The 12,611-nt window shown below is 37.4% G+C and overlaps 1 protein-coding gene across 1 annotated transcript; it reads left to right on the top strand.

The window, feature by feature from the left end:
- The first annotated feature begins 255 nt into the window (after positions 1–255).
- On the top strand, positions 256–5,519 carry DMRTA1 (DMRT like family A1). The gene is made up of 2 exons (XM_059412281.1): positions 256–1,139; positions 4,480–5,519. Exons 1-2 carry the CDS (start codon positions 497–499, stop codon positions 5,325–5,327), a joined length of 1,491 nt encoding a protein of 496 aa, XP_059268264.1. The 5' UTR covers positions 256–496; the 3' UTR covers positions 5,328–5,519.
- The last annotated feature ends 7,092 nt before the right edge of the window (positions 5,520–12,611 follow it).

The following is a 12,611-nucleotide window of genomic DNA, read 5'->3' as shown; positions in this document are numbered from 1 at the left end:
ACGATCTTCTTACTTTAAGAAGGGTGGTAAGAGGCATGGTAGAAGGCATGATTATTTCACAAAAATAGACGTTGAGGAATTCATGGGGAGGCAAGTGGGAGAAAAAGGCTTTTTTGGAGAATGGACCTTAACAGCCCATCAAGACGGTGTCTTGTGTCCCCCACCGTCCCTCCTCCCAGGCGGTCCCACTCCCCACCCGGCCCGCCCTCCCAGGGCTTCTGCGCTCTGCCGGGGTGGGCGGGGTAGCTTCTGCAGCCGTGCGTTCACCCGCTCAGAGGGCTGAGCGCGCTGAGCATAGGGGCATTAACTTAGCGCCCCGGGACTCTTGAGGCTCACCGGGCATCTGCGCCTCTTAGAGTCTCCAGCGCCCGGCGGGAATTCTCTCAAACTTTGTCGGCTGGTGGGTTGGAGGCAGCGGGACCGCGGCCAGTCCTTGCGGCCCCCGCTCCCGGCAGGGTTGGCTGTGGACAGAGCACTTTGCTCACCAGACTTGGAAATGGAGCAGTCACAGTGTGGCAGCAGAGACCGCAGCGGCAGCGGCCGACCCCACTTGGCCCCGGGGCTGGTGACGGCTGCCCCTCCAACCCCGTCTTCGGCGTTGCCAGTACCCTCGGGGATACCAGTTCCTCCAACTTTCCTGCGGCCACCCAGCCTCTTTCTGCGGGCAGCCGCAGCCGCCACGGGAAGCGGAGGCTGTCGGTCGGCTCCGGGACTGGAGAGGGGTGTGGGTGCGGTGAGCTGCGGCTACCCGCGGACACCCAAATGCGCCCGTTGTCGCAACCATGGCGTCGTGTCGGCACTCAAGGGCCACAAACGCTTCTGCCGCTGGCGGGACTGCGCGTGTGCCAAGTGCACCCTGATCGCCGAGCGCCAGCGCGTCATGGCTGCCCAGGTGGCGCTGCGCCGGCAACAGGCCCAGGAAGAGAGTGAGGCCCGGGGGCTGCAGAGGCTCCTGTACCCTGGTCCCTGCGGGCCGGGGGGTCGGACATCCGGAAGCAACAGCAAGAGAATGGAGAATTCCCAGGCCTCCAGCGGCCCAGCGGCAGTGACCGCAATGGAACTGAGTGCCTTGAGGCAGGCTAGTCTGGCGACGCCTGCTTTCCAAGTAGTCCATCCAGATAACGCGGAGCTAAAGCAAGGTAAGTTGGTCTTTCATTTACACTTTTGCAAAGGAAAATGGTTGTTTGGGAAAGAGACTCTTGGAAACAAGTAGCCGTGCCTTGGTAGTGGGCAAGAAAAGTTGTTTAAAAGAAGCACTCATTTAAATTCTGGGAAACTGCTCTGTAATAGGAATGTTAATAAGGATGTTAGAGACACATCACCTCGGAGGGGTTTTCTGTACCATTAGGTGGTAGGATAAGATAATGTAAAAGTGAAGAGGGAGTAATCAGATGAGCAACTCAGGCTAGGAATAGAATTTGCACACAAGTTGATATTACTTTGGGTGAGTTAGAACTTCAAGCAGGCGTTATAGAGAAGCTGGATTTTGGACTTGCCCTATACTCTTTTCAGCTATAAACCCAGAGTTAAACTTCCAGTCTTGCTGGGAAAGTCACTGAAGGTTGAGACTACAGTTCCTTATCTTTTGGGCAAACCTTTGCTGGCAGCTACCAAACCTTTTTTCATCTCCTTTTCTTCCCTTAAAAATTTTAAGCACCACCCCATGACTGTTTGTTAGCCTCCAAAAGTGTAGAAAGCTCTAAATTTGAAGTTTCAGCTCTTTTCCCTAGAAAAGAAATTTATGCTTTCCAGATTGGTAAAAACAATAGGAAGAAGAATTTCAAAGTCCAGTATTAGGGATTTCTTACCCAAGGAGTTTTAATTTTTTTCCTCTTATTTTTTGACGGCAAAACACCTCATCCCTTTTGTTATGTAAAAAAGATATAAGCATTCTTTATTAGCTTTATCTCAAATTAACTTTTCCTGCTGATGCAAATCTCACTGTATTTTATTGAATTTCTCAGCCCTCAACAGGTAACACTAGGAGTGTAAATGTCACTTCAGCATTTTTGTATAAATTCAAGACAGGTTGTATCATATGAAATTCTGTGGTAATGGAAAGTAAGTTATTAGAAAATTTCCCCAAATTCTGAAAATTGCAGATCTTTTTGGATCACAGGATGTACTTTTGAAAAAGACTCTCTCTGTATTTAAATAAAGCATATATGATTTTGTGTTCATCTATGCCATTGTTTTGCCCGTTCTAGTTCCTTTCAGTGCAGATTAAAACAGATTAATCTGCAAAACAGATTAAACATGTCTCATGAAAAATCAAAGCATTCCGAAGGACAAAGTCATTAAGCAAATGATAACTGCTATAAAAAAGAAAAATTCTGTAAACTAAATTGTCAGTGAAATCTTGCTGATAACTTTCTGTTAGACATTAATTTATATGTTTTTTGGGGGTACCCAAAGTGTTCGTTTTATAGGGTCAGATATTTTATTTTATTCTTTGCCTCAGTTGACCTACTTTTTTGAAAAGCCACGTCTGTAGCTTTTCTGACCTTACTGCATCCTCTTACCCAATATCTGTGAACTGCAGTAGTCTGTTTAATTTACTCACTCATTAGACAAAGACTAGCCATGATTCAGAGGTGAATATGATTTTTCTGCATACAGAAAAAACTTAAAATTTATAGACAGAAGAAGGAAGACTATATGTATCCAACACAAGACAAAATATATGATGATAAAAATAAAGAAATAGAACCAGATATAGGAGTTTAGAAAACAGACATGATGTAAATGATATCACAGTATCTTAAAGATACCTTATTTTGTAGTCTTATGCAATCAGTACTTCATTGCATCACATTGTACTCTGTGAGAACAGTATGATAGTAAAAATTGTTTTGTGCATTAATTGCTGTAGACATGAAGTTTTGATAACTTACATGTTTGGTTGGGGGGGAGTAGATTTTGTGGATCATAGTTAGAAATAAAATGTAATGATGGACCAAAGCCAATCTCTCCCCACTTGGTAGACTTCATTAGAAAAGTTTCATTGTTTCTTTTAAAGTTGAAAATACAAGAGAGTCTTTGCAGTCTTACAGGAGCAACATCTTTTCTTTTGTCATCTCTTTGATACAATGACATAATTTTTAACCCTCAAAGTGTTAAATTGTACACACTTTAATTTTAAAATTAAAGATATATAGAATAGATACTTCTTTAGAATTTAGGAGTGCTTCTTGAGAAACCAAATCATGTATGCAAATCACTGCTTTATGCAGTATTTTTTTGGTTGGCTTCATAACATTTGTAGAAAAAGAAAGCTTGACAGAAATACTCTGAGTATCCTACTTGACAGTTTACTTTTTTTAAATGGAACTAGAGGTAGAATAGGCGTATAGAATAAGAGGAAATGTAAACCAAAATAAAAGTTATTTAGTGAATGTATACATTATTATTTTCCTTGCATAAACTACAAAAGGCATTTTAAATGCTAGTGTTTTATTAATATTAATATGCTCAACATGTTGAGGTATAAAATCAGATTTTTGTGTAAAAATATTTTTCAAAAACTTCCCCTAGTATTGGAAGGGAGTTGTGATTTGAAGTAAATAACCAATACATTGTTTTTACAAGATGCTTTAAAGATATGTACAGATTGCAAAGGTGTAATAGTGCAGTTTATGATTTTCTTTTAGAAACAACTTGACTGTAAAGTTTTTTTTTTTTTTTTGGATACTTCCTAGGGATTGAAAAAGAAAGTCCACATTTCATAGGGAATTATTAAAAAATGCCAAGTCTTTATTATCTCTAACATAAAACAATATATATATGAGCTCTGGTATGATATGAGATTGGTACAGTAGTGGTCGTTATTGGTTTAGATTTGAAGTGAAATCAAGAATTTTTTTTTGTTTTTTATATTATTCAGGTAACTTAGTTGGAACCTGACATGTGAGCATTAAAAAAAAAAAAAGAACATTGAAATATAATATTATTTATTAAATAGAATGTTTATTTTCATACTGAGATTGTTCCTTCCTTTGACTTCTTATCTAAACAGTCATTTTACTTAGGTTGTTTTTGTTTGTTTGTTTGTTTTGCATAGTGTCATTTTGGGGGGGAAAAAAAGCTCCCTGAGATAACAATGAAATTTGGATAAAATTTAGAAAATCTCAAATCACCAAATGGGGCAAATAATGTGAGATACTGGTTTCACTTTAATAGTTGGGGTAATAATAGACTTTTATCTTCTAATTTCTAAATTAACTAGAGCATTTGTGTATTATATAATTTTATGATCTTGGAATAACCTAATAAATAGCATTTCCCCACTATTCCAGTATCTTTACTTCTGAATGACCTTTTAAAATTCTTATTCATTAAAGTTTCTTGCAGCAAATGAATATTACTAATATATTTAGTAAATGAATTACTTTATCCAGCATTATTTTCAAGTAGGCAGTACACTCTGTGTTTTGGAAAGTTTTCCTCTATTTGATTTCTTTTTTCTTTTCTATCCCCCAGAACTAAAAGAGAGTAAATGTGACTCATGCCAGAGTGGACAAGAAGAGCCAGTCTCTAAATCCCATCAGTGTACTTTGGGATCATCTCCTAAGTCTAATGGTGTCATTGGAAAACAAAACATCAGGCCATCTATTTCAGAAAGCTCAAACAAGGAAGATAGTATTCAGCCTCTTCACCTTGGGGAGCTATCAGGAGGGGAAGAGAGTCCCAGATCCCTGTCATCATCTGATCTGGAATCAGGAAATGAAAGTGAGTGGGCCAAAGACTTCATTGCTGCCAGAGCCAGCCTTCCCACACTGTCCTCAAGACCAAGAGACCCTCTTGATATCCTTACCAGGATTTTTCCAAGTTATAGGCGTAGCCGGCTAGAAGGCATTCTGCGCTTCTGCAAAGGGGATGTGGTTCAAGCCATTGAACAGGTCCTAAATGGGAAGGAACACCAACCAGACACCAGGGACCTAGCAAGCTCAGGAGAACTGGAAAATACAGCTTTTCAGAGAGCGTCAAATTTTAGTTTAGGTGGAATTGGTTTTGGAACTCTAGGGAATAAATCAGCTTTCTCTCCTCTTCAGACTGTTTCTGCTTCTTATGGAGGTGATTCAGGTCTCTACAGCTTAAGTCCTAGACTAGGTATCAATCCTTTACGGCTGGCATATTCCTCTCCAGGAAGAGGGCTCTCTGGTTTTATGTCTCCTTACCTAACTCCGGGGTTGGTACCAGCGTTGCCTTTTCGACCAGCTTTGGATTATGCGTTTTCAGGAATGATTAGGGAGTCTTCCTACATTCCCAGTAAAGACTCAGTAACTGGTGGCAGATTGTATTCCAGGCCAAATCAGGACAATCTGTAGTATTTCCTCCTATTCTCCCTTTTTGGAGTATTTCTAGAAGCATGCAATTCAGCCCACACGCCCACACCTATTAATGTGTACGCTATTTAATGTGAATGGTGTACTAGACCTTAGAAATGCTGTTTTTTTTTTTTTTTTACAACCAATATGATAGATTTGAGATTGCAAGATTCTTTAGCATTTACTAAGTGAAAGAAGCATTTAAACATTATATGTGCCTTGAGTAAAGTCATTTCAGGAAATATTTTTACTTTTATGAATTTTCTCCCTAAAATATCATTTGTAGAATTCCTATTTTATAACTATACTTGTTTATATTTTGTTGAAAAATGGAGCTTATAGTTTTAAAATACATTTTTAAGTGTAAAGCAACCCAGGATATAAAATGAGCTAAAAGGAAGAATTGAAAAGTTGAGGTAATTCCAAATGACTATTACTTTGAACTTTTTCTTTCCTTCTGTTCTTTGTACACAGGAGAGAAAAAAACTATTCCAAGTATTTTAAAGCATTTTATTCACATATAAGTAATTAGTAATAAGTAAAACTTTTGTGAAATTTAAATTCCTTATTTTTTCCTGAATGTCTTATTTTTCATACATATCTACCAACTTTGATAACAAATTCCATTAATAAAACATTTCTTTTTAAAGTGAACTTTGTAAATTACACAAAGCCTATGAAGTGTTTTTTAGGAAATGAGACGGCACCATCTCCTGGCCACTATCACTAATTGCATCTAAGTTCTGGTAGAGTGTAGGAATTAGAAATGAATGGTTTCCTAATAGCATAAGTTGACCTTATTTTGAAACAGTCATTTTGAATCATGCTACACAGAAACTTTCATATTATAAAGTGAACGCCTACTGGGGGTGGGTATGATTTTAATCGTTGTATCTGGAGTAATATTCCTTTCCATATGTTTGTGGCAAGAATATGGCAGCCATTCTCAAAGTTAAAAATAGTCTCGCTCAGAAAATTTAAATACTTGCTTAGATAAATATTGATTGACTATAGGTAGACGAGGCTTAATGCATTGAGGAGAATTATAAAATTTCCAATGGGGAAATATTATCATTACATTTTAGAGGATTCCTTGAGATTTTAGTAATACTTTTTGTTCTCCATCTGAAGCATACAAAAGCTTTTTATTTCAGTAAGTGGAATGTCCCTAAAACTGATTATAAAATAATTTCATGAAGTTTTCTTTATATGTCATCATCATCATTTTTTTTAAGGACAGTAGCTACATTGTTATTGTTAGGAATAAATGAAAATGCAGCTGCGGTGTAAGATAGTTGATGAATTAGAAATAGTTTAAACAGCTTGGGCAACATGATTCACTAAAAATTTCTTAAATTATATGTATGTATGAATGCATGTGTGTGTATATGTATGCATATATTTTACCATTAAATACCATATTAAATGCCTAGAATCTAATGATGATTTAGGATGTAGCTATATTTAATATGGTATGCGTTATTTTTAGTCGTGTGAATATGAGAAAGCAAATCTTGTAAAGATTTGTTGTAATCAGTATTCATTATTTATAAAAAAAAATTTAAGATTCTAAGCCTAAACCATAATACAATGCCTGGCAACTAGGTGATATTCAATTAGTATATACTGAGTGAAGGAACCATTTTGGATAATAGATCTCTCTGAGACTCTGGTAAAACCAAAGAACTCTACACAATGGCCTACACAGAGTTTTGCATATAATTTCATGGGGCTCTTGAATCTCTAAAGGCCATTCACCATTTAGTTTAGGATCCTTGTGATTCTTAAATTGTTTCCATTGCATTGATTCATTTTCCAAATGCTATTTTTTTGAAAAGTACTAGGTTCTATAGAGGATACCAAATGTAAAATACTGCGCTGTCAAGGAAGTTACATTTTACAATAGAGATCTGGTTTAAAAATACAACAATGCTAGAGTAATTGGATTCTTTATGTGATTCATATAATAATGTGCATGTATCCATTTGAGAAGCTGAATTGCTTTTGAACTGGGGGAGTACCCATTTTGAGCCATATTCAAGTGAAAACGTAATTTTATAATCTTAAAACAAGTTAATTTACATAATGCTTTATACATTTCATACTCTTTACAATAATTTTAGAACTAAATAAGCTTATAGAGTAGGTCACTTTGTCCAACATTAAATTGAATGTGAGGAAATTGAGGCTCGCATTTGGGTTGTCCATCCTCAAGGTTACCATAATAGTGTCAGTCATCAGAAGCAGAAGTTACTTCACCAATTTCAATTAGACTGTAAGGTCTGAGGAAGGACCCATGTCTGTCTGCTCAAAGCTTTGTATACTATCCAGTACATAACAGGTGCTCAGGTAATAGTTTTCCATGATTGAAGAAAACATAAAAAAGAAAGTATTAGCTTAGAATTTTGTTTATTCAGCAATTTATTAAGCTCCTACTCTGTTCCAGGCACTGTGCAAGATACAGGGGATAAAGTGGTTAATAAGATTTAAGACTTCACCTCAAGTTGCTCATAATCTCTATTTCCATGTGTACACAAACAGCAAATTATGCAATGTTGGTACTGTTTGACAATGTTGGTACATCATCATGAGTTCTGTGTAATCATGAAGTTTATGCCCATGAATACTGCTTGAAGCCTGAACTCCTAAGCCACTCATTAGGAAGGGGGACAATATCTGTTTCCATGTAGTGAGTTCAGGGAAGTGCAATTTGTTTGTCTGAGCGGTAAACAATTTTCTGGTCTATAGTGAAAGAAGTGGGCAAAGAGAAGCTTTTGTTCCCCTTGAATGGAGTGTGTGGAAGTCATTTTAGCTTCTTCATAGCCTCTGGATCAGAGATATTTCTTAATCCCAATCCCAGGGGTGAGCTTTTGGAATTTCTCTAAGTCATGGGCCTCCTGGTCTAAGCTCTCATCTGGCTAGTCTATGAAAGAGGGTTAGAGTTGAGGGGACAATTGAAGAGTGTGTAATTCAAATATCTACTTTTTTCTCTGCAACTTCTGGTGAAAGAAAAAGATTTGGGGGACTTTCAGACCTTCCTTCCTAGAAATTCCTAACTATGAACTTGGAATTAAGAAAATATGAAGTGGCCTATTCATTCAACTCTTTTTTTTTTTAATTTTTTTATTTTTTATAAACATATATTTTTATCCCCAGGGTTATCAACTCTTTTTTATTTATTTATTTATTTATTTTTAAAGATTTTATTTATTCATTTGAGAGAGAGACAGTGAGAGAGAGAGCATGAGCGAGGAGAAGGTCAGAGGAAGAAGCAGACTCCCCATGGTGCTGGGAGCCCTATGCGGGACTCGATCCTGGGACTCCGGGATCATGACCTGAGCCGAAGGCAGTCGTCCAACCAACTGAGCCACCCAGGCGTCCCAACTCTTTATTTTTTTAATTGCCGTTTCCTTAGTTGTTTTTCTTTGAAGTTAAAAAACCTTCACAATTCAAGAGAAGCTTGGCATAAAGCACCTAATTATTTACCATTGTAGATGGAATCATTCTCCTATATACAAAATGAGATGAAATGCATCATCAGCTTCATAAATCAAAGCTTTTCCTCTGGACAGCATGACTCTTAAGTGTGGATGCTAATCCTTTAGGTCAAGGGTAATGGTGGAAAGTTCCTGTTCAGATCCTTTCTTCTCCCTCCTCACACATCTCCAAATACTCCTGTTATGGATCCCTGCAATGTAGAGCTGGGCCCTTGGTTATTTGGTATTGTGCCCTCCAAATTGAAGCAGTTTTGGTGTAATACTTCAGAGCATTTGTGCCAAACATTAAAATAACTTTTGTGTTTTGTTTTTGCTTACTAAGTAATATTCAAATGAGAGAAATTCATTACCATTTCCCCTTTCTGAACTCCATGTTAGTGATGCGGAATTCAAGGGAAGACAAAACGACAGGGGAAGAGAACTATGAAGATGTCTGTTTCTTACTTCTGCTAATTTGGTAATTTAAAAAATGTATTTTAATTCTAGACTATCATGGTATCCTCAAGTCATAATGGCCACATTATGTAGTTTTATGAGGATGCTCATAGTTTTAAGATGGGTGTACAAATGTGGCCTTATCAAAACATCTATGTCAAAAATTGCTCTAAAATATCAAATATTTATTAAACTCCATCTTAGTGACAAGGTCGTTCAAGAAAAATAGATTAGACATAGATACAATTAGGAGGAAATATATAGAAAGTTGAACAAGCATGCTAAAAAATATTAATGAGAAAATCTGTGTCAAGCAGGAAGTGTGATTCCTGTCCTTGACCTTTTATAAATTTTTTATCAGCCAGTTAGATGAAAGAATAAAGGTATAAAATTCATTGCTAACTTACTCATGGACAACACACATCTGAGAAGGGCAGCTGATCTTTTGAAGGACAGAATTAAGTTGTAAATGATAGATTTTCTCCTTCTAACTCTCATTCCAGTAAACTGATAAAATATTCAAGATTCTAGATTAAAAAAAAACCCCAACTGTACACATAGACAAGGAATAGAGACCTGGACTTACAACAGGTTTTTTTTTTTTTTTTTTTTTTTTTTTTTTTTTAAAGAAGAGAAAGTACTGTTATTTACTGATTGGTAAATTCACCATGAGATTACCATGTAACATGCCTGTTCTAAGAGTCAGTTGAAATTAGAATACATGAATAGGAATAAAATATGTGGAATGAGGGATGTGAGAGTACCTGGTACTCTGGAATAGCAGTTGGCCAGGTATTATCTAAAGTCATGTGATCAGTTCTGAGTGCATACACTAAGGATGATTCTAAAACCAGGAACAAAACAAAGAGGTATAAGATGCTAAGTGGTGACTGTGTTGGTGGTAGTGGTGTTTTTTGAGAAAGTGTTAGAAGTAGGATAAATGAAAACATTTTAAAGAGCTAGCATATGACAGAAATGAGTGATTCTGTAGAGGGGTGATTCTGTAGAGTGTAAAGGGCATGGAAAGTAAAAGTTAAATGGAGAGAATTCAGAGGAAGGACTTTTTGGCAGTTAGCAACTGTCCAAGTGGAATGGCTGCCTTGTATAACAATATGTCTTCTATTCATTGAAAATACCACATAGAAATTACCATTTGGAGACCTGATTGATGAGATTTTTCAGTACTGCTTCAGTGTTGGAACTCAATCATTTACACTTATTTTTTATTTTATTATTTCTTAAAATTTAAATTCAATTATTAACGTATGTTATTTGTTTCAGGGGTACAGGTGGTGATTCATCAGTCATTTAGAATACCCAGTGCTCATTATAATATATACCCTCCTCAATGCCCATCATTTATGAAGCAAACCAGAAAAATGATAAATATTTTTGAATAAATGGCTTTCAGTTCCAAGATGATGAAAATACAAACACCTAACCATTATTTGTCAGTAAAACACGCTGCAGTTTAGTTCATCAGAACTTTAACTATATGATGGCCTCAGGGGTAGATACAAAAGGAAGAGTCAGAAAACAGTGCATTATTTACAAGGGGTTAAGAGATATAGAGATTAGCATGAAGTCAGTTGGCATACAAGGCATAAGAAAGAGGGGGAGTGCTTAAAAAGGACATGAAGACCACTGAATGTATTTTTCATAAGGTACACATCAGTATGTTTTTCTGAAAGGAGCACTTTTCCCAGAGTTGAGGAGACTTAGGATGAATTTGGCTAAATGACTTGGGCAGGATAATTAATCTCCTGGTCACTTGTTCCCTCTTAGTGAAACAATTATAATAGTTTTGAGATACAGTTAACCACTATTAATAGATCTTATGTTAGAGTAGAAATATGGGAGAGGGGAAAATCAGTCTGTGTGGGCATGCACACACTTACTTGGAAGGAAGGGGGGCACTTGGGTGGCTTAGTTAAGCATCTGCTTTTGGCTTGGGTCATCTTGGGGTCCTGGGATCAAGCCGTATGTGGGGTTCTCTGCTCAGTGGGGAGCCTGCTTCTCCCTCTTCCTGCTTGTGTTCCCTCACTGTTTCTGTTGCTCTCTCTCTCTCTCAAATAAATAAAATATTTAAAAAAAAGAAGCAAGGAAAACATCCTCCTATGTACCAGTGCCTTCATATTTGTAACTAATAATGGGATCATGGTTGGTATTGATAACTTCTTTTTCCACTCTCCATTTCATATTCTTGGCACCTCACAAGTGTTTCAGTTAATTGTGGTTCCTTAGTTGGTGGGGTGACTCACATCTTCATTCCTGAAAAATCTGTGCTGTTATAGCCCTGCTTTTATTGATTTGCTGTAATATCTTATTAACATTTACCACAAAATATGGGAAGACTAAGTAACACTCCCAAGGATCTCTTGCATGCTAGAAATACTCCCCCTGCTTCTTTCCTGTTATTTCAGTGTCAAGAGGTGCCCCAAGTAGCCAGTGATGGTTTCAGATTCCAGTACAATGTTGAATTATCTGGTGGAGTCCTTTCTCCCTTGGACAGTAAGACTTCTGAAACAAAAATGGAAAACATTGTAGAAAAAGGAAACAACAAAAAGAAAGTTTCTAGTGAATCATTAGCATTAATATGAGAAGATCCATTTCCATATCTATCTTGTGATTCCTAGACTCATGAATGCTGGGTAGAGGAGAAACATCACTACACGTTTATAGCTGATTCAAAGCATTTCTTACATACAGGAGGACATTATTCCAGCCCCATAAAGTGCTGTCACCAGCTGGTGCCATAACTGAGTCTTCTGAAGGCCATTCTATAATTTTATTAAGCCAGCTGTTTCAAGATGAGGGAAACATACTGATACCAGAGAAGTCCATGAGCTTGAGACCAGTGTTGTTTTTCATTTGCTATAAAGTGAATCTCTTTGTCAGAAGCAATGTTGTATGGAATACTATGAAGGTGAATAAAGCATTCTTTAAGCCCACAGATGGCAGTTTTTAGCAGAAACATTGAGAGTAGGAAGGATAAAACCATATCTAGCATAAATGTCCTTTCCAGCAAGAACAAAGAGCTTCTCCTTCAATGATGGAAATGATCCAGTGTAATCAACCTGATACCAGGTGGCTGGCTGGTTCCCCTGGGGAATGGTGCCATTTTAGGGGCTTAGTGTTGATATTTGCTCTTGGCAGGTTGGGTACTTAGCAGTCACTCTATCCAAATTGGCCTTGGTGAGTGGAAATCCGTGTTGCTGAGCCCATACACAGGCTCCATCTCTGCTTTCATGATCATTGTCTTGTGAGCCAACTGAACAAATATGGGGATAAAAGAATGGGAAAAGAATGGCTCACTTTGTGAATATGATTATTAAGATCTTCCTCTTCTAAG

Source organism: Mustela nigripes, chromosome 9 (assembly GCF_022355385.1).
Source record: "Mustela nigripes isolate SB6536 chromosome 9, MUSNIG.SB6536, whole genome shotgun sequence".
Taxonomy (NCBI): domain Eukaryota; kingdom Metazoa; phylum Chordata; class Mammalia; order Carnivora; family Mustelidae; genus Mustela; species Mustela nigripes.
The sequence above is the reverse complement of the archived record's forward strand: the minus strand, read 5'-3'. Positions and strand labels throughout refer to the sequence as shown.

What these genes read in the sequence shown, in the direction of transcription:
- DMRTA1 (XM_059412281.1), top strand. Translation starts at nt 497, where the DNA reads ATGGAGCAGTCACAGTGTGGCAGCAGAGACCGCAGCGGCAGCGGCCGA. An exon ending in TAACGCGGAGCTAAAGCAAG is followed by an intron (nt 1,140 to 4,479) that starts GTAAGTTGGTCT and finishes TCTATCCCCCAG; the next exon opens with AACTAAAAGAGAGTAAATGT.